The sequence below is a fragment of the Micrasema longulum genome, unplaced genomic scaffold (assembly GCF_059751315.1).
Source record: "Micrasema longulum isolate JH-2025_06_02 unplaced genomic scaffold, ASM5975131v1 h1tg000589l, whole genome shotgun sequence".
Classification (NCBI taxonomy): Eukaryota; Metazoa; Arthropoda; class Insecta; order Trichoptera; family Brachycentridae; genus Micrasema; species Micrasema longulum.
The window spans coordinates 22,112-42,739 of record NW_028277785.1 but is presented as its reverse complement, the minus strand read 5'-3'; the positions used below and the strand labels follow the sequence as shown (position 1 = coordinate 42,739).

At 32.1% G+C, this 20,628-nt stretch overlaps 1 protein-coding gene and 1 long non-coding RNA gene across 2 annotated transcripts; one reads left to right on the top strand and one right to left on the bottom strand.

The window, feature by feature from the left end:
* Positions 1-245: 245 nt before the first annotated feature.
* On the top strand, positions 246-17,747 carry Fbxl4 (F box and leucine-rich-repeat gene 4). The gene is made up of 13 exons (XM_088228511.1): positions 246-602; positions 1,559-1,652; positions 3,285-3,477; positions 3,909-4,084; positions 6,070-6,212; positions 8,578-8,730; positions 9,975-10,072; positions 11,710-11,819; positions 11,936-12,094; positions 13,096-13,261; positions 13,845-14,036; positions 14,431-14,500; positions 17,416-17,747. The coding sequence occupies exons 1-13, from the start codon at positions 387-389 to the stop codon at positions 17,509-17,511; spliced, it is 1,866 nt and encodes a 621-aa protein (XP_088084637.1). The 5' UTR covers positions 246-386; the 3' UTR covers positions 17,512-17,747.
* A 1,277-nt stretch (positions 17,748-19,024) lies between these two features.
* Positions 19,025-20,604, bottom strand: LOC148280360 (uncharacterized). Its single transcript, XR_015822633.1, has 2 exons — positions 19,996-20,604; positions 19,025-19,920 (listed from the first exon to the last, which is right to left on the bottom strand). It is a non-coding gene; the product is annotated as an uncharacterized LOC148280360 (long non-coding RNA).
* Between the last annotated feature and the right edge of the window lie 24 nt (positions 20,605-20,628).

Sequence of the window (20,628 nt, the reverse complement as noted above, 5' to 3'; positions counted from 1 at the left end):
ATCCACCGTCTTCATTTTCACGGCATAACTTGAAAATTATATTCGTTTACTAAAGGAGTATGAAATAAAATAATAATTGGCATGCGTTTTTAGGATTTATAATTTTATAACCGCATAATAAAATTATTTTATAACAATTATTACTTTTTTGAAAATTCAGCTATTATTTGATTAAAATATCAGTTTTTTATTTATGGTAACACCAAACTGACATTTGACGTTCTTTCCAATTTCCATAGAAAACACGGAACACACAACTGACAGACGACATTATTCTTTTGTTGCTGTGTCTCGCTGTACCGTTCGTTTATCAGATTTTCTTGTTTAGGTCGGATTTTTATATCGCAAATATTTTTATCCTACCTGCAGTAGCGTGGCTTAAAGCCATGGAAAACCTAAAAACCGCTTTGACATGGTTTGATATTGTCACTGTAAAGGAGGACGATAGTAAATATAAAGTTATCGAGCAGTTTGTGCAAGATGTCGTTGACTTCAGTTCTCAGTACGGAAGCGACATTAGTGTGTCATACAGTGCATTAAACCTTAGTGGGAAACCATCCAATTTTCCTGATTATGGTGATTTTCCTCAAGCTTGTGTTACGGTAAAAAATTACACATTATGTTTTAACTTTGTTGTTTTTAAAGTCAAAAGCCAAATTTTAAATTTTTAAAAATTGTTTAGTAAAATATATATTCATTGATTTTACTTCAATATTTCTCAGTAAAAATCGAAACGTCTTTAAGCATTATCTTCGCTCTAAATTTACATTACTACCAAGCCTATGCTGTCACCAAAAATGAAGTTTTTAAAATCAATGATTGTCGATTGTGAAAATATAGGAATCTGATGCAGCCATATAAATGTTTCAAATTTGCCAAACATTAGTTTCCCAGTTATTTTTCAGTAATAAGATAACTTTTCTCTCGCTTTGTGCTTGGAATGTTTTACTTCCATGTTTAGCTAAATGTATTTTTATGTATATTTACCAGTCAACTTAAGTTCTGGTGTGACGGGATGTAATATATAAATATTATGACACTATTTCAATTAATTTACTCGGCAGAAAAAATAACATTCACATTAAAAACCTATTTTCACTAATCATTCGTCACATACCCTGCAAAAACACTTTTTTTAACGTGTTTTTTAAAGCATATTAATGTTTTGTATATGATTTAAATTTTTGAATGTGAATTGTAAAACTTTATCGCTGTTTTCACGAAACTGTTTCTTTTTCTGTTAATCCTAGGTTGTTCACAAGTTAAATTATCTGAGGCTCTTGTATTTTTTGAATGTGTATTATAGTTCAAACTTATTTGATTGTTTCCCATCTTAAATACCATCTGATAAAATGTTAAGTGTTATTGTCAAAAACTACATCCAGATGATGGATGCTGCGTTGCAATTTGAAATGTTGGGTAGACGGATGAGCAACACAGCGCATAATAACTCCTGAAAACATTATTAGTATCCTAATGGTTACTTGCTCTTATCTCATTATTCAGATGAAATGCACTGAAATTCTATGTAATAATTCAGTATATTGTTTTGTTATAGAGAACTTATGGAAGATGGTGGCTTGACGCTCCATCAGGTTGTGAGGACTATCAGCCAGAGAATAATGGCCCCATTGAAAGCCACGATTTTGTCGGTAAGACTTCGTTCCATGTGCAACCGATAAGCATTATTAAAACACATGAAAAAATAAACAAACTAAATATATACGATAATCAAAACCAGCTGTTGACAGAACTTAAGCACAGTAAATGCTTATACTCCCATATTACCTTTTGACGTGTGTTTCAAAACAGATAAAGAACCTTTTTAAGAAGGAATAAACTCCCTCGTATTTTAAATTCAGTTTTTATTTTAATTTGGACTTCCTCAAAAATTACCGATTATCACTTTTTGCCAAGAAATTTAAAAACAGTCTAAAATAAGCATCATCATCATCATTCCCTTTCCGCACCTAATGGTGCATATGGCGCTGCATTGGTTCACCAATCGCAGCAATCTTAATAATTTTTGTTACATGAAGGTAAGATGATCAGTCTTACAGTTCAGGGACTTTAATATTCTAGTGTAAAAATGTATTTTTTAAAGATAAACATTTCCTCTCAACCATGTCGGGAATCGAACCCGAGACCTCTTGGTTTAGTGCACACGCATGTTAAGTGTGATGTTAGAAAATGAGTTAAATACATTTTGAATATCACCTAAGACAATACTTTGTGGTGCACAGATGTTTCAAGTGATATTTTACTTACTGGTGTCTGAATTATTTTCAATATGCATTTGTTTTAGAACAAATGTGTTGGCAACACTGGCTGCAAATCGAGCAGAACATCCAAATTATCAATCTTGCACTTTTTGTGCGCTAAGTCTTTGATTTATAAAACGATCTTTTTGTATTTTGTCATTCAATTGTTAAATTTTATTCAAGGGTTTATATGTAACCCTGGTATCAATTTTTATTTGTTAAATACAAACATCCAAATAGGTAGAGAGAGTGTCATTCGAAAGCGTATGGATTTTATTACAATGTTTTGTGTTTGAAATTATTTTTGTATTTTTATTGTTTATTAGTTTAGTTATAACCAGGTGTTCAAATTTTATTTGTACAACTATCTAAAATTAATACATTGCATTATATAGGACAGAGATGGTAAATAATAATATGCAATGAACCAATTAAAGAAATTGTAATGTAATAAATAAAATTTGGTTATATTTTAAGTAACTTATGTTTATCTGCATGTTCACTATTAATGGAGTTATACAATTTTATTACTTTAAATATAAATATATATTTTTTAAATGTATAATATGTTAAAGGCAATTAAAAAAAATTTCACTTATGCGGTTTTATTGTATTTTACTTTTATTAATTAAAAGTGAAAGATACATTTACATGTTTTGATGTTAAGATAGGAAATACGTGTAAGTATAATATGTTAACATACTATGTATATAACTTCTAAGAAGTTAAGACTTTTCAATCATCTTAGCAAAAAACCTTGGCATAAATTATTATTCAACAATGTTTGATTATGTCCAAATGCTTGTAGACTGGCTGGATTTCCTCCCTAGGGAGTTGTTCGTATTTAAATTCATTTCAACAGAGGGAAAAAGTAAAAGTGGCCACTTAAACCAGCCAATGACAGGTCATAAGCCCTGTAAATGCCTAGACTTCCATATTCCCTTCTCAAAAATTTTTCCCTCTGTTGAAATGAATTTAAATTATTATTGTTTGTTCATACATTGTATTATGCATTTCTTCCAGACTTGCTCTTCCAGAAGGAGGTGTTTCCGACTGGAATCCGTATCTACGAGACTTACAATCCCGGAGCTGTAGTGAGGATATGGGCTAAGAGAAGGGACGGGTGGACAAAAATGTGGGAGGGGGAGCCCCAACACATCGGCCATACTTCCCGACTTTTTCAACCAAAAATTAGAAAGATTAACTTCAAAACTAGGTAAGTAAAAAGTGGGACATTCCTGGTTTTGATTTATTTATTTTATTTTTATTTATTTACAGTACTATATTTCATTTACAATTTTCGATACATAAGTCCCAACTCCATGGGACCAAAGTCCTGTGTATGGCATTCTATCCTCTACCTACCACCCCGGAGAAACGGTGTGATGGTTTGTTTGTTTCGTTTAATTCGAATAATCGAAGCAATTTATAAGAACCTGCTGACTATTTGTATGTACACAACTCAGCAGGACTTAATTCAGGACTTTTATGTAAATATTTTTATTCATTAGTTGAAATGTTTAGCGAGAATTTTGAATATGCATAAATAATATAAAGTAATGTCCATATTTTTTACATCAGATATCTATTTCAAAAATGAGTCCTTATAAAGAAAAATAATAATGTTTTCATTCGATTCCTTTTTAGTATATTTAGAATAGAATTAAACCAAACACATTTGCCATATTACACGGAGCTTGACGCAGTTATGCTTGAAGGAACGGCAAAGCTACGGAAGGAGAATAATGTGTATTCCAAGAGAGAAGACCTCAGCCGATTGCCATCTGATGAAGATCTAACAGCTTGTACTTCTTTTGAAAAATGTATGTATTTTTCTTATGATTCGGTTGGTACGCTTGAAAGTTTAATACACTTTTTTATCTCTTCTTCTTTTGTATATTGTGTTTATTTGTTTATTTTATTTGTTTGTTCTTTTACAGTTTATGTATTATTTTTTTACATTAAAAATAATGTTCCCTCACTGGAGTGTCCCGTGCCGAGCGAGACATTTTATATTATTCATGCCTTATTAAACATGAGCATGTCAAAAGTCAGAATAATCGGTGTGTGTGCATGAGAAGATGTATGGTGTGGCATTCTATCCTTTCTACCTACTCCTACGGGGGAACGGCGTGATGGTTTGTTTACTGTCGTTAGACAACTAAATATGAATCAAATTATTTGTTGTTTGATAAACAGTGTAATGGTTCAAGGCAAATATTTGACATTGGTTGACTTTTAAGTACCTATTTTTTTCATAATATGTATGTATTTTGCCTTATTTGCAAATTGTATCATATTTTGCTGATTAAGTACACTGTTCCTTGTTTATATTTGATAATATGTATTTATGTTTGAATATATTTTCTAATTTAGGTTATTAATTTAATATCGGATTTTTTCACATATGGAAAAAAATAATTCCCGAAAAATTTGCACAGAAGAATATTGATTTAATAATTCCTTTTTAAAACATACATATTATAATATATACATATCTTCAAAAAACACATTTATTAGACGGGTGTTATTGATGAATTCAATATGCTATATTTGAATTTTGTAATTCATTATTAGTAAGTTTGTAATTGCATTATTTTTGAAAATAGTAATTCTGTATAAATTAGCATGTTGGCTAAATTAGCTAATTAATAATAATTGTTTAAAATAATAATTTGCTGCATGCTTTATTAGCCGAACATTAGCTAATTAATAATAATGGTACAAATTAATAAATATATAATGTATTTCTAATGAAGTACAATCATATAAGGTCTCCATTCTCCTGTAGTTTATAGGTCTAGAGAAGGAGTTCTTATTCTTAATGGTGGAGGTCAGTGCTATCCAAGCTCCTGACGTCACTGCGACCTGTGAAGATCTATTGTGACGGGTCCCCCCGAATAGTTCTCGCCCTCCAAGTCCAGGTCTATAAAGAGCCGAGCGAGCGTTTACATTTTGCTAAATCTCCCCTTCCAAGCCCAGATCTGTAAAGTATCGGGCTATTAGGTAGGGATGAGCCCTTTAACATCCTCAGGTTTAACCAGCGGTTCCCTGAGGATGAGGCTCCTTTTTCTGTTGCAGCAAAATAAGATACATTAATTTATTTAATTTATTGACATATTAACATGTGTATCTCAAACCAGTGAAAACCGAATACTGCCTGCATAACACCTATTCTCCTCAACGGATGAGAATCGTGGCACCCCACTAGGTTTTGAGAATAGGTGTCTCGGAAGAATATTGGGTGTGCGGTGGTTTGACTTTGTGAGGAATGAAGTAATAAGAGAACGGAGGCAGTAAACTCCGGTGACAACTGTCATCAAGCGGAGGTGAAACGGTTGGCTAGGCAGTATACTGCGGATGCCTCCAGAGAGCCTTAACCTCGATTACCTACTTTACAAGCTATCAGGTTCTAGACGTCCTGGACGTCTATTGCGGACTGTCCGTCGGCAGTTTATGTCAGAACTTCGGGACGAGAACCTGACTTGGGAGGACGCAAAGTAGTTGGCAGCCGATAGAGATGCATGGAGGCTCTGTGGATACCATATGCTCCAACTAGGGAGCTGACATGGAATAATGATGATGTGTATATCAAAATCGGAAATTTCGGGTTTGTCTTACTGTTGCTTTGGGCAAGCGATATCTATATTTACCTGTTTTTTTAATTTGTTTTAGGAATATTAGTTTATTAGACTATGTTTATATTGATTAATAGTATTCTTTTATTCGTATATTCAGATAAAATAAAATATTTTTTTTATGTACATTTCTCAATCAGTAATTTATACATTTCTGGTATGTTTTTCAGCGGACCTTCGGTCGAAAGTAATAGCTCTCGGACTTCACAAGGATCTCATTTCCGATTACGAAGTGATACAGAATATCTTCAAAGAAGACTATAGGAAGTTATTCTGTGTTGAAACATTGATGGGAGACTTTCAATCATTGCCGGTATGTTTATGTTTTCTCTTAAAGAACAAGTAATACTAAACCAATGGATGCCAGCTCTGCACAAGGCTCAAATTTCCAAATGCATATTTACATATGTACTTTCCATTCTGTAATATAACTCCACACCCCACAGTTGACTTTGGCGTGAAAACTTCACCACATATTAATTTGAACTCTTTAACTGCCATCTGGCAGTGTTAATCATAATTTAAAATTTTGCTTTTAAATACAATCATCAAACAAAATGGATTTATGATTCCCGCGATTACCTATTTCAATCTTAGTGAGTGAATAAGCTCTAGGCGTTTTTATAGCGAGTCAGTTCGCAATAAAAACGCTGAGAGCTTATTCTGGTGATAACATGTGTTCAGTAAACAGAACAATTTTACCATTTTTACATTGTCTTTATAAAATTAACAATTGAGTAGACAATTTATTGTAATAAATTTGATACTCGTGCGTATTCTGAATTTGTATTGGAAATATTATTAGGTGTACAAATAAGTTTCCGCCATTTTTTATCAAAAAAATTGGGCATTTATTGTGAAAGAACGGAACCTTATGTTTAATTTCAAATATTGTCTATCGCTTGCCACTACTTTTTCCCATCTTTCCTTTTTTTTCCGTCTTGTGAAAACTTCCCGATTGAGTGTTTCCAAATAGGTTTTGACCGGCGCCGCAACATGTGGACAAACATTATCATGTAGGAGAATAACTTTGTCAAGTCTGGAGTAGTAGTGGGCGCACGTTACCTCGAGTGCTCAACTCAATCTCATCAATTGTGTTCGGTAGATAATTCTAGTAATGGTTTTGTTCAGTTTAAGCAACTAATAATACATGACACCAAGCTGATCCCACCAAATACACAAGACTTTTTTTTTCCTCGAATGTTTGGCTTAGCTGTAGATGTTGAAGCATGGCCAGGGGGTCCCTGTGATTTCTTCCTTTTTGGATTATCATAGTGGATCCATTTTTCATCACTAGTGACTATACGGTACAGAAAAGCCCTTGTTTATGCCTGGCAAGCAGGATTTCACATGTGGAAAATCAAGGTTCAACGTTTCTCGGCGTCAGTTTATATGGAACCCAATTTCCTTTTTTTAAAATTAATCATTCCCAATGATTTCAACCGATGTGAAATTGCTTGTTGAGTCACGCCTAATGTAAATGCAAGTTCTTCTTGCGTTTGGCACAAATCTTGATCCAATAATGTTTCCAATTCAGCTTCTTTGTACGTCTTCAGCATTTCAGCGCTACATTTTTGGTAAATGGATGGATGGTAAATTCACCGCTCTTAAACTTTTGAAACCACTCACAACAACTTCCCTCACTTAAAAAAGTTTCACCATAAGCTTCTACAAGCAATGGATGCGCCTCAGTGGCGATTTCTTTAATTTGAAGAAGTAAATCAAAAGTTGTCGCAAATGACTCTTATTCCGCTCAATAGTCCTCATTTTTGCACACAAAAGAATATATTATACTGATAATAATTCATTAATATTTCAAGGTCATGTTGTTGACAGATGTCTACCTTACAATAAAGGTGTTTTATATCTGACAACTTTAACCATAACTTACTGGTGGCGCCAATTTTTCTCTAACGGCGGAAACTTGTTTGTACACCTAATATATTTTACATTGACGGGGAGAGGCTCCATCTCCTAATATTTGCAGACAATATTGTCCAGATTTCTGAGAGCGTGGATGAGATGACTGGGAAGATAAATGATTTCAAAGTGGAATCTGCTAATATTGGAATTCAGATGAACCTCAGTAAAACAAAAATAACAACAAACATCAATACAAATGGCTGAATACTACCAGTAGACAAGGTTGACCGCTATATATACTCGGGTCGAAATCAGTGTCGGCCAGGATAAGCAAACCTGTGTTGTAGAAAGAAGGATAGGTCTCGCTTGGGTGTCATTTGGTAAATTTAATTCCACATCTAAATTCCGCTCCTAAAAGCCCCATTCTGAACTCCGAATGGTGAAAACAAAACATTAAAATTGGCAACTTACAATTCTTAGAAATGTAAAAAGCGATAAATTGTAATAAATATTTAAATATAGTCCACTCCTGTCTATTTTGAGAACAAGTGCAAATGATTGAATTTCAACCCTCCTCTTCCCTCACTCTGAACTTCCACAAACAAAAAATACTATTTGACAAAACGACTTGACTTATTACATCCCTATGTATTAGACACCAATTTTTAATATTTTTATGATATAATAAAAATATGTTCAACATATACAGGAATTAATTAAGGTGTCAGAGAATTAATGTATTTTTCATTACATTAAAATTGAAAAAAAGTAACGTAATCAAATAAAAATTTAATCTTTATTGTTTTAAATTCCAGGATGAAACAATTTTAAAGATATTTAGCTTTCTTGATCTTCAGTCTATAAGTCGATGTGCACAAGTAAACAAAAATTTTCACCGTCTTGCTCGAGATCCTCTTCTTTACAAGGACATTAATCTCAAACCGTACTGGTATTGTGTTGATGAATATGTAAGTATTACTGGTCTTTCTTAATTTTTACTAACATTTCATCCCCAATTTCCAGTGCCCTTTGCTCAAACTTAAAATGTCTAAATTATATTTTTTTAATCTGACGATAATATTGGCTTGTTCCTGCTCCGTAAATAGTTTCGAACGCGCAGGATAGGACAATGGGACAATTTGACCATAATCTACACGTGGAACGCTGCAAAAATGACGACGCATATGACAAGCCAGTTTTAAAATATATATTATATATATGGTATATAAAATATATACCAAGACACATTGGAATTGTTAGAGATCGAACTAAATAATAAAAAGGCATTTTCCATCAACATTTTTGTTAGAAAAAATGCAATGCACGGGAGTGACACTCCCGCGCAAAGCAATATATATTGTCCTGATGTCCTGTATGAGCGCGTTCACACAAGGATATTCACACTTATGTATGAGGACTATACTGCCGTTCCAAGCAAGAAGGTAGCAACAAATATTTTAAAGGTTTTGAAGAAATTGAGGTTTTACGTATTTGGTATTTTTTTACCGTATATTTATCAAAATAGTTTTTTTTTTTACATTTTAGATGTATTTATTAGAGTAAGCTGTTTAGAAAGATTACAAATATTTATCAGGTGGCATTGAAAAAACACAGTTTTTAATTTTTGCTAGATACTGCCTATTAGCTTGGAAGGGCAGTATAGGTCATTACTGGGAGTGAGCCCTACTTTAGGACGCGTAAATCTTGAAGGTCTTTACCTGGTCCCCTGGGACTGCAAGCTGCATACATTGTAATGTCCCTTCGCCCATGGTTTATTCGTTGAAAAGGATACGTCTATTTTTTTCCCACAGGGGTCTGCCAGGTCAGTTTCTGAAGTCATTGTGTATCCGAGGCTGAGGGATAATGTTTTCGTAATCAAAAGATTGAATTGTCTGCTTAACCCGGTTTTTGTGTAAGGATTTTCCTTCCCTTAGCAAAGTGAAGTTCGGTTTTGAGGCGCTGAACACTCCTTCACCCTCTGCCGTTTGCTTCAGTAATGCTGCATTGTTTGGTGGCCGCTGCAAGGTCGTCGGTAGTAGGATCCGAAGGATAAAGTAACTACAAAGTGTTTCTTAGATACACCTTATTAGCGTCCGTGTATCTGCTTCTACCTGACCTGACATTGGACCACGATCGTGTTTATTGATTTATATTAATATCGCTGATTAATATTAAACAATAATTCTAATGTAAATCTCTTTGTTTTTTATAGGTACTTAAAACGATAGCAAGTCGCGCAACCTTAGTGCAGAAAGTAGATTTATCTTGGTGTGGAAATTATGAACTCTTGGATTCTTATCACTTTGTACAGTAAGCTATTTTTCTTTGTTTTTTATTTCGATTCAAATATTTTTTTCTTCATTTACTTCAAATAGCCATTTTCTGGTAAACTCAAATTCCAAACATGCTTTTTTCGGGGGAGAGTAAATTTTACTTCAGTAGTGAAGTTTTTTTAAAATTAAATTTTACACATAGATTATTTGAAGTCCTAACAGAAAAAGACTAAAGTACGATTATTGACCATTTGTGGATTTACGAATTTTACTAGTTAGGGTGACGATATGGTTTCGGTAGATAGATACATTAAAATAATATTTAGTAACATAAGGAACATAAATATATACCGGCAATATTGTGAAAGGACAAACCAGATACAAAAACTAAAATTAGTATTTGCCTAAAAATATCCAATACGTTGAATTAAGGAAAAAGTAGAAGTATATGTCTATGTATATTTGAATTTATTTCAATGAAAGCAAGGAAGAGGGCAACTTGTTGCAAAAGTAAAATCGATTCTATGAAATATGCGGGGTAATTACTTACCGGGGAAGGTAACTTCCAAATCAGCATTTGTGACTTGTGACCACTTGGAACACTTTTTTGTTCTCTCCATGAATGCTACAAATAGACAAGTCACGTCATCAAATCATCAAAAATGCTGATTTTTAAGTTACCTAGTTGTAGTAATTACCCCACAATATGTAAATGTAATTGAGTTGAATTATTTATGTCTCAAAGACCTTTTGACAAAGTCTAACTTGGTATATTTACGAGATGAAATATATTAATGGCTTTTCCCTTATTAGGCGCTTGGTGTTTATCCTTATGATTTTAAAATCGGTCTGGTCATTCCGAATTCGTGAATTTGAGTGTCATTTGTCATTTAATTTCATAATAAATTACGATGAATCTTATAGGAAAATTGATTTTCTTAATATTTTTTTTTATTTATTTAATCCAATATAAAATACAATACAAATACATAGTTAACAAAAATGTTTATACAATAGGCAGGTACATTCAATATATATATATATTTTTATGGATATAGCCACTCTACTGGCCCACAGGCACGTTCCGGAGTGTCAGTGTATTATTTATTTATACATAATTGTACATAATTTCACATCTATTGTGTAAAAATTCAAAAGAAATAAAAAAAATTAAAAATTAAATAAATCTACATTTATAAAATGAAAAAGTATTTTCAAGAAACTATTATTACATTCTTATATATGAAACATATTCCTCAGCTTCCTGTCTAGTCTTTTTAGCAATCCATTTATGTACTCTAGCTTTGAAAATATTGTTTTTAATTTTGTTCGCCAATATGTCCTTGCTTAAAAAGTTGTATGGCTTAGGAGCCAGAAAAGTATAATGCCTTTGTCCGTAATTTGTTTTTTTCTTTGGGAGCAGAAGTATTGTCTTTTGTCTTTGTCTAGTGTCGTAAATTTGTTGTCCGTCATTATGTCTGTCAGGATTTTGATGGAAATGTCTTAAAATTGTCTTTATGTATATTTGTCTTATGTCTAGTACTGGAAATTCTGTAAAAAGTCTGTCTGTAGAGTATTGGTAAGGCTTAGGATTATCCTCTAGGAAATGCGTGTTCAAAAATTGTTGCGATTTCTGATATTATTACATAATTAATTTGTACAATCTGATTGCAGGTTCATCCAGTATTGCGGTTCAACATTAACACACTTAAGATTGAATAGTTGTTCGTTTGTTGATTATACTTCTATTAAATCTATCGGAGATTATTGTCCGAATCTTAAAGGTAAGTTAACTGCGTCGTATACTTAATTTTATCATGCAATCCAATCAATAATTCCATGTTCTAAACTTACCCTAGAATTTAAAACTAAATTCTCATTAATATGGTTTTGATTTCAGAATTATCTCTACGCAGCTGCGCTGGCATCAAGATAGGTTTTAATTTTCTATCTAACCTTAGAAATCTTACTCGGCTAGATTTATACAGGACACTAGTAGACAAATCCTCGTTATTGGCTATTATTAGGTCCAACCCTGGACTTCAACACTTAAACTTAGGTATACCATTCACTTATTAATATTTTTATGATAACAAGCGTAATCATAGCATGATACACTACTTATTAAACACTAACATGGATTTGTATTAAGGGAATCATAAGCCCACCATTCATCCGCAGCAGTTATGAGTCCCAGTGGGTTCTCTGACGTAGACGTTAACAATTTTCTTAAGGAATACAAACTCTATGCAGTTTAATGGGGATGTATTGACAGAGGCCAACACGTCATCCGCACTCTTTGGATCCCCTCAATGTGTCTGTTCTTTTTTATTTAAAAATAGAATTAGCAGTGGCGCTGCAGCCCGTTGTGGGCCCTGGCCTCCTCCAGAATCTGTCTCTATTGCTCCCTGCATCCTGCAGTTCTTCTCCAGTTCGTCAGGCTAATTGCTCTAATGTCATTTTCAAACAAATGTCATTCGTTTGAAAATGCCCTAACAAGGCGAAACAATGAGAAACTTTAGCCCTACGGGAAATTGGATACACAAAATGTTTTCTTGCGCGGGGTAAAAATTAGAGCATTAAATTGTAACACAAACTTTCTTGAAAATGTACAGAAAAAATAATAAAAAATATTTTGATAAAAACGCACTACTTTGAATGACGTCACTGGTTCATGTGAATCAACCTATGATCTGAGAGCTATGGAAGATTTCCGGTCTGCTTGTCGCTTCTGGACCAATGGGAAGAACTGAATGAGAATAAGCGGAAATGAACCTCTGACGTTACACGCGGAGTTATTTCAGAAATACAAAATTTTTAAAAATCGTAGCGCTGATAATAAGATGCATAAAAATCGAAATTTTTTTAAAAAAAGACTTTGTTTAATAGTCTATTAACAAATAAAAAAAATTAAAAAACCCACTGAACTTCCCCATTGTCACGAAATGTTTGTTTTTATATTTTTAAAAATAAAATAAAGTGTTCAGTATACTTAAATCAGTGTTTGATCTCTTATATTATAAGTTTATGTTTTTTCAGTTGACTCTTTTTGCCTTTCAGGATCATGTAGTTATATATCCTCAATGGACGACGTGGCTCATGAAATAGGACAATGTTGCCAAAACTTGATTTCTATTGATCTATGGAAGACTTATTCACTTACTTCCGCCGGAGTAACATCTCTCAGGAACTGCACTAAACTCCAAGAAGTTGACTTCGGATGGTGGTGAATAAAACTAATTATTTTGCATGGAAATTCAATGACTTAAGCCTATGGTTTTTCATAAAAGTATTTTTTTTCTGTATAAAGGTAAAATGAGTCGTCTTAATTAACTCAACCTTTAGTTAGTACAGCACAGTAAAGATTTTTTTTATTTAAATCTTTTAACAAATTAGTGTAGAAAAAAAAACTAGTTGAAAACGGCCCCAAAATGAAATAGAAAAAGATTCAGCTAAAGCATCTTAAATTTTCATTTATATTTACAATATATTTATATTCCCTTGTTTTTATTGCTAGCGATAAATTTTAATTTTCAATATTCATTTAAAATTTGATAGAATTACTGAAACAAAACTTTTTTAATTTATAATGTGTTATACATATTAAAGATACGCATTTTTCAATTTGTACTTGGTAATGATTTTCTACTCTGATTTTTAATTAGTTTAATTAAGCATGTAATAGTCGTCTTTTTTCTGCTGCATAGTTGTTTAAATACATATTTAATACATACATATACATAAAGTAGTTACTAAGTAGGTACTGTTTATAAAATAAATAATATTTAACACCTATTTCTCTTGTTCAGTTTGCAGGTTGGTAATTCTGGCGAGTGGGTGTCCGAGTTGGCGGCTCAGTGTCCTGGTCTCCGGAAGCTGTTCCTCGGAGCCCTGAGGGCCGTGTCTGACCGCGATCTGCGACCTCTCGCCCGCCTGTGTCCCGACCTGCAACAGCTCGACCTATTTGGTGTTCGAGCCATCACGTCTGATATTTGTGAATAGTGAGTTTTAAAAATCATTGCATATTGGAATTTTCTAAACATATAAATCAAAATTAGTCTGTCTGGTTTTATAGTGCCATTTTCATCAGCTCAGATCATTGAATGCTTTATTTAGAAATTAGAAATTTTAGAACGTCACATGTTCTCTCGACTTGAGCATAAAAAGTCAATCTACTTTTATAGATGACCCCAGATCCTTAATTATTATCTCTTTCAATAATTATCTCCTTCATCAATACTACCTACATCAATATTGTATAATGAAAGGCTCAGTTTTTTCTTTGACAACTTATGTCAATAGGCTACCAATTTTGCATGCCTTACTACCCAACATGCATAAATAGTGTCTCTGTATAAAAATATTAAAATGAAACATAACTGTTTTTTTTTTCAGTTTACTTCAGAACTGCAAGAAATTAAGACTGTTAGATATTAGCTTCTGCGATCAGATATCTGAATCCCAGGTGAGTTCAAAATTGCACAGATTCATCTATGTGTATATATTCTTTAGAATTATTAACAGCTTTTACAGAGCTGATCAATATTCTTAAAAGCCGTTAATATGGAATCATATGGAATATGGAATTTTCTATTAATAAGAAATCCCCAATATAAGGTATATATTAATAACCTAGAAAGGAAACAGAAAAAAATTATAAATTGAATAAAATACAAATTTGATTGTACTCCAAATGCAATGCAAACTCTGGAGTACAGAAGAGTGATTGCAGATCAAATATTCCTGTTTAAACTAGTAAACAACGTCGTAGACTGCCTTTGCTTACAAGTTCTTTAGAATATCTTGTGCCCAACAGAACAAGACTCCAAACTATATTCAATTTGCCCATACCCAGGACATTCAAGAAATTCAAGAAAGAATATTTTTTTCTATACTGACATTTTTCATTTCTCCTATACTAAATATAGAAGATTACTTATAGGCGTTGAAAATACGCCTGTATAATTATATGAGTATGTCATTAAAAATGTATATTCATGTTTATTTATTTATTTATTTATATATACGCTCAATGGGCATTTTTATGGACACATTTGTACATAGAAAATTATTATAATAAAATTAGAAAGACTCAATGGTTTATAGTAAACTTTGTGGGAGTGGAAGCGGGAGAGAGGTGTTTATAATTGAATTTGATTCAGTGATTGTTTGAAAGAAGACAACTTGTTTTCAAAGAAATCAAGACTGGTATGTTTGTTGGCAGACCTAAGAATTCTGGGCATAGGGGAATGAAAACCACAGTTAGTTCTATGGTTATCGGTATGAAAGAGCATGTTTTGTCTGAGGTTTCTAGTTGGAATATTTAATTTTATTGAGCTCAGTAGTTCAGGCGCATCAAAGAGTGAGTTGAGAATTTTAAATAGGACTATAAGGTCGGATTTATTTCGACGGTCTTAAAGAGAAGATATATTCAAGGTAGTTTCTAACTCATTATACGTATATAGGTCTCTGGATAAGCCCAACCTCCAGCCTATCTTTCTTAAAAATCGATGTTGAACTGATTCAATATTTTTGATGTGAACATCATAATATGGAGACCAGATAACAGAGGAATATTCTAGGTGCGGGCAAACTAGGGAACAGAAGAGAGTTTTAAGGGTATTGATATTTTTGAAGTCAGCTGTGCTTCTGTTAATAAATCCAAGAAGTTTTAAGGATTTATTGATAACATGTTCAATATGAATTGTAAAAGAAAGTTTAGTGTCAAGTATAATACCCAAATCTCGTATACTAGACACAGATGATAATATTTCATTGTTCAGTGAGTAGTCATATATGATTGGATTTATGTTTTGTACCTTCCTTTTTTTAAAAATATGTTTGTAAATGTACTTATTTACTATACATATATATATATTTTACTTTTATTTACTTTGTTATTATTTTTTATTACATTTACACATTTTATTTGCAGTTTCTGAATTACTAACGTTTCTTAACTTTTAAATTAATTTTATTCTATTACTGGGTTATTATTTTATTTTATTTTTGAAATTAGCAGTTCTACATACATATTTATAGTAAACAAACAGATATAGTGTATAAACTTAGAACTAATAACAGATTTCCATATTGTATACAAAGTTAGTAAAGAAAATATATTACATATCAAATAAATACATATAATTTAAACATATGAAAATGTTATTTTCATGTACTCAATAATCAAAGAATTTTTTAATATTTATTTTAAGAACATTAAGTTACTGTAAATTGGGCGGGATTATAATGTGTACACTTGATGAATAACTTACATAGCTGGTGAAAATGATTATTGACTGTTTTTGCAATTAAAGTTCCAATGTACCCTTATCTTCTATATTAATTGTATGTAAAAACTGTGGTTTTTTTCCCAAATAAATAAAATAAAATACATATTCCAATTTAATAAGATGACAACAATTCTTATCCTAAAAAAAATATTTTCCCAAAATAAAAGTGATTATGGTCATGTCATAATCAGAGGCCGTTCTTTAGTATGCACTGCCAAGTAAAAATATGTGCAAATAAATTAGTAATTTATAGTAAAAATATGTAATACAAAGAAATGGGAATTCAGTGCAACATTATATTCGTACACCATTACATTCAATATTAGCGCCAAAAGATCTAGCGAGGTCGACTCTAGCAGACGATTTTCTCATCTTATCTACGCATGCGCAATCGTCACTGTGCATATTCTGTTTTGCACAATCTTTTACCCTGAATTTTTATGTAAAATACCATATCTGCTAAAACCGTGATTTGAGCTAGATAAACTACGCTTCATACCGGTGAATTGTGCGTTAGAGAGAGAAGACAAGATTCATTCTCCGGGCATTGCTAACACATGTGCGCAGATTTGATGTACGAAGGTCGTTCGTAACGTCACTGAACATGCATAATGACATAATGTTAGTATGAATTTAGTTGATTTAGTTACATATAATGTGTGTATAAACAATGGTGAATTTAGCGTTCCTGATTCCGATGTGTTGGCTGTCATATTGTTTTCACTCGTTTACCATGTCAGACCTATCATACTGTTATAATATTATTAAATTTAATATCGGTACAAGTTGACAAAATGTAAAGAAATGCTTTGCCAAGGTTTTTGGTCAGAAGCCACCAGTGGTTATAGTTGATTAAATCGCTTTCATACTGACTTATAGATTATACAGGCTGACGGTAGGTAGTCTAAGAAACGAAAAAGCTGAAGGTAAAGCACGTTCCATAGAATGGGCATCTATTGTGCCTATGTGAGAGCCTGCTATAACACTATGTTATTGTTTTGTAATGACATGTAAAATAAATCAAATTAAACCATGAAAGGTTAGTTATGGAAATGTAATTATAATAATGATTGTTTACATTTTTCAGGTGACAGTTTGGAGAGAAATATATTCCGATGTGTCCATCAAGAGGACATTCTCATCAGAAGGATCTCCAAATGTGGTTTTGCAATCCTATCGGTGATATTAAATTGGTTGTTTTTTTTTACCAGATCATTCGATATGAGATGATAAATAATTATTCCTAATATATATTTATAAAGCCAAATATACTCATTTATAAATAAATAATCCTGTGAATCTTTTTGTAAGTCACAAAGTCTGTTGAGATGATTTCTCATCTTTGTTAATTCTGTAATATTATGAAAAAGTGACTTGTTTGAGTTTACTATAACTTTAAAATATATTTTTACTCTTTACAAAGTGCCTCAGTTTGAAGTCAGATTAATGATAACTGAATAACTATACAGTGGTGCCTCACACAACGAACTTAATTCGTTCCAGGAGCAAGTTCGTTATGCGAAAAGTTCGTTATGTGAAACGCGTTTTCCCATAACAATACATGTTAAAAAAAATAATTCGTTCTGTAGCATAAAATATGGTAAGATGACATAAAAAAAAGATAAATTTTTTGTTATTATTTTTATTTAGATACATCTAAAAACATAATGAAAAAAACACACATTTTTTAATTTTAAGAAATAATCGAATCTTGCACATCTTCATCCATTTTCCGCTTTTTGGCCGATGGTGCAGTGAAAAACCTGTCCAAAGTCGTTTGTTTCTCTCTTTTCTTCAACATCTGCCGGAAATAACGGACAAGAGTATCGGAGTACAGGTCGTTGATCCTGTTTGCTTCAGCAGAATCCGGATAGTGGGCATTGGTAAACTCCTGAACTGCTTTCCATTTGACCAGGATGTTCTTGATGTCAGCAGTTGGAATTGGTTGATTGTTTGATTGTTGCTCCTCGTTATCAGATGACGCTTCCCTTTGAGCATTGTCCTGTTGTTGGGCCAGAAGTGTTTGGAGCTCTTCAGTTGTCAGCTCTTCTTTGTGTTCCTCAATAAGCTCCTCTACATCCTCTTCAACGATTGCTGCGACACGTGCGTAAGTTAAGCGTACTGCTCAGTGACTAACGACTGCCTGCGCGGAAGGATGCAATAAATCGGCAGTGATCGTGTGAAGCGAAGTTCGTTGTGTGCAGCGTTCGCTGTGCGAGGCGTTCGTTATGCGAGGCACCACTGTATTTGTAAATATTGTTGTGACGGTAAAATATTGTTTAAATAACAAAATGGCACTGTTTGACATCTGTGTCTTTGGTTTTAAAGTTAAGAATTTGAATAAAAACATAATCTTGAAACTTAACAGACGGTATAGTCAACAAATAAGACTAATTTTAGTCACAAAGTTGTTTCTTTTTTTTAGTTAAAATATGATTAAAAAAATATTTTTTAAAATTGGTTTGAAGAGTTCAAAATACTTCATGGCGTTTTCTGCAGCTGAAGTGTTCATACTTGTGACTCAACCCTTTATTGGACACATTTTTTCTTTTGATTTACGCCTTCCAAACCTAATATAAACATGTTATTTTTTAAGATAATAAATATATTGCAAATCTGATCTATCCTACGTTATTACGAGACTCTTATGATATAAGACTTATTGTAAAATAATAGACAGTATAAACCTCAATTCTGGTGGTACATATATGTACCACTCTGTTCTAGGTGTCTTATAAAGGGTTAAAATGTCATTGTTTGAAGTTTTAAATGCTGTTAACAAAGTTAAAAAAATGAAGGTATTAACCCATTGCACCACTAATAAAGATGACATAATTCGTTCATACAACACACTATTTAATTTTGACACATTTTTATTACAATAACATTAAGACTTAATAAATATTTTGTAATAAATAATGTGAAACAAATTGTGATTATTCATTTTATTATGAAATCAGTAACCGAACTATACTTATTTATGTAATTTTTATGAATAAAGTTATTGTCATTCAGTTTTAACGTAAAAAAAAATACTTCGAAAACAAACCGGCAAATCGCTGGCTTTGTGAGTCAGTGACAAATTGATCTTGGCCGGCGATTCGCAGGCTTTGTGTTGCAATGGGTTAAAATGTTTCTAAAAATTTGCTCACAAAAAAATATTCCTTTTTATTTATTTTTACTGAACAGATTACATTAAAATAAACTGACTATATCTGTCAATGGTGTTATTGTGCCATATGCACCTTCTAAATAATAGCAGCTATTAGTATTCCTTAAATAAAGCCACAACATTCCTCGACTTCAAGACTAATTAAATATCTATTCATAAAATGTTAAACACGGGGTGTACCCTTGAAGCTTTTTAATGTTCTTATGAAATTTAATTTGTAAAATTGTATAATTTACTCATTGAATATAAAAGTTATTTAAAATTCAAATAATAGTCACCAGGGCCCGTATTTGAATGGGAAGTTAAAATTTATCTTAAATTTTATCTACCAAGTAAAATCAAGTTTTCTGTATGCAAAAGAAAAAAGGTTTACAATTTCTTTTTCTAAACATGTTCAATTACAGGCTACCGACGAAGAGACTTTGAATTTTTATACGAATATAGACATTTTCGTACATAAATATCGATGTTAGTTTACACCGTCTCGATATGTACCGATGAAGATAGCATTCATAATCGGGGCCTGGTCAATATTTTCACATACATAATAGTTTTAAATAAGATTATCCTCAAGTTTGCTGAATACCATTCATATTTTTCTGGTATAAATTTTGTTCATGCATAGATTTGTGTTCTAATTGTTCTACCCTTGTTCAATTTTGATTTTCGTCTTGCATAATCAAATCACATATTTGAATGTGTTCCGTCACACAGATCATAAATAATGTATGGATTTGTTGAAAATTCTCCCTGCAAGATCTCATCTTGGATCTAGCTAAAATTATATTACTCAAATATTTTTAAAATTATTTTATGTCTGAACATCATTGCTTTAAACTATTTTATTCTATATTGTTACAGTGATCCAAATAATATCATATACAACTAAATTAATATGTCTAATCGATAAGACAATCTTGTCGAAGATTTTGTAATTTTTGTATTTTTTATACGTACATAAAAAACTTTTTTGAAGTGGTTTGTTTTTTTTCTTTCAGTTTTTTTGTGAACGAATAGTCAACTTTCGTAATAAATGCAAAATTTTGTTAATCAGTTTGACTGGTATCTAAAACTTAAGACAATTTTATAAACGATTGAATAGAAGATTTATTTATTTATCAATTTCAA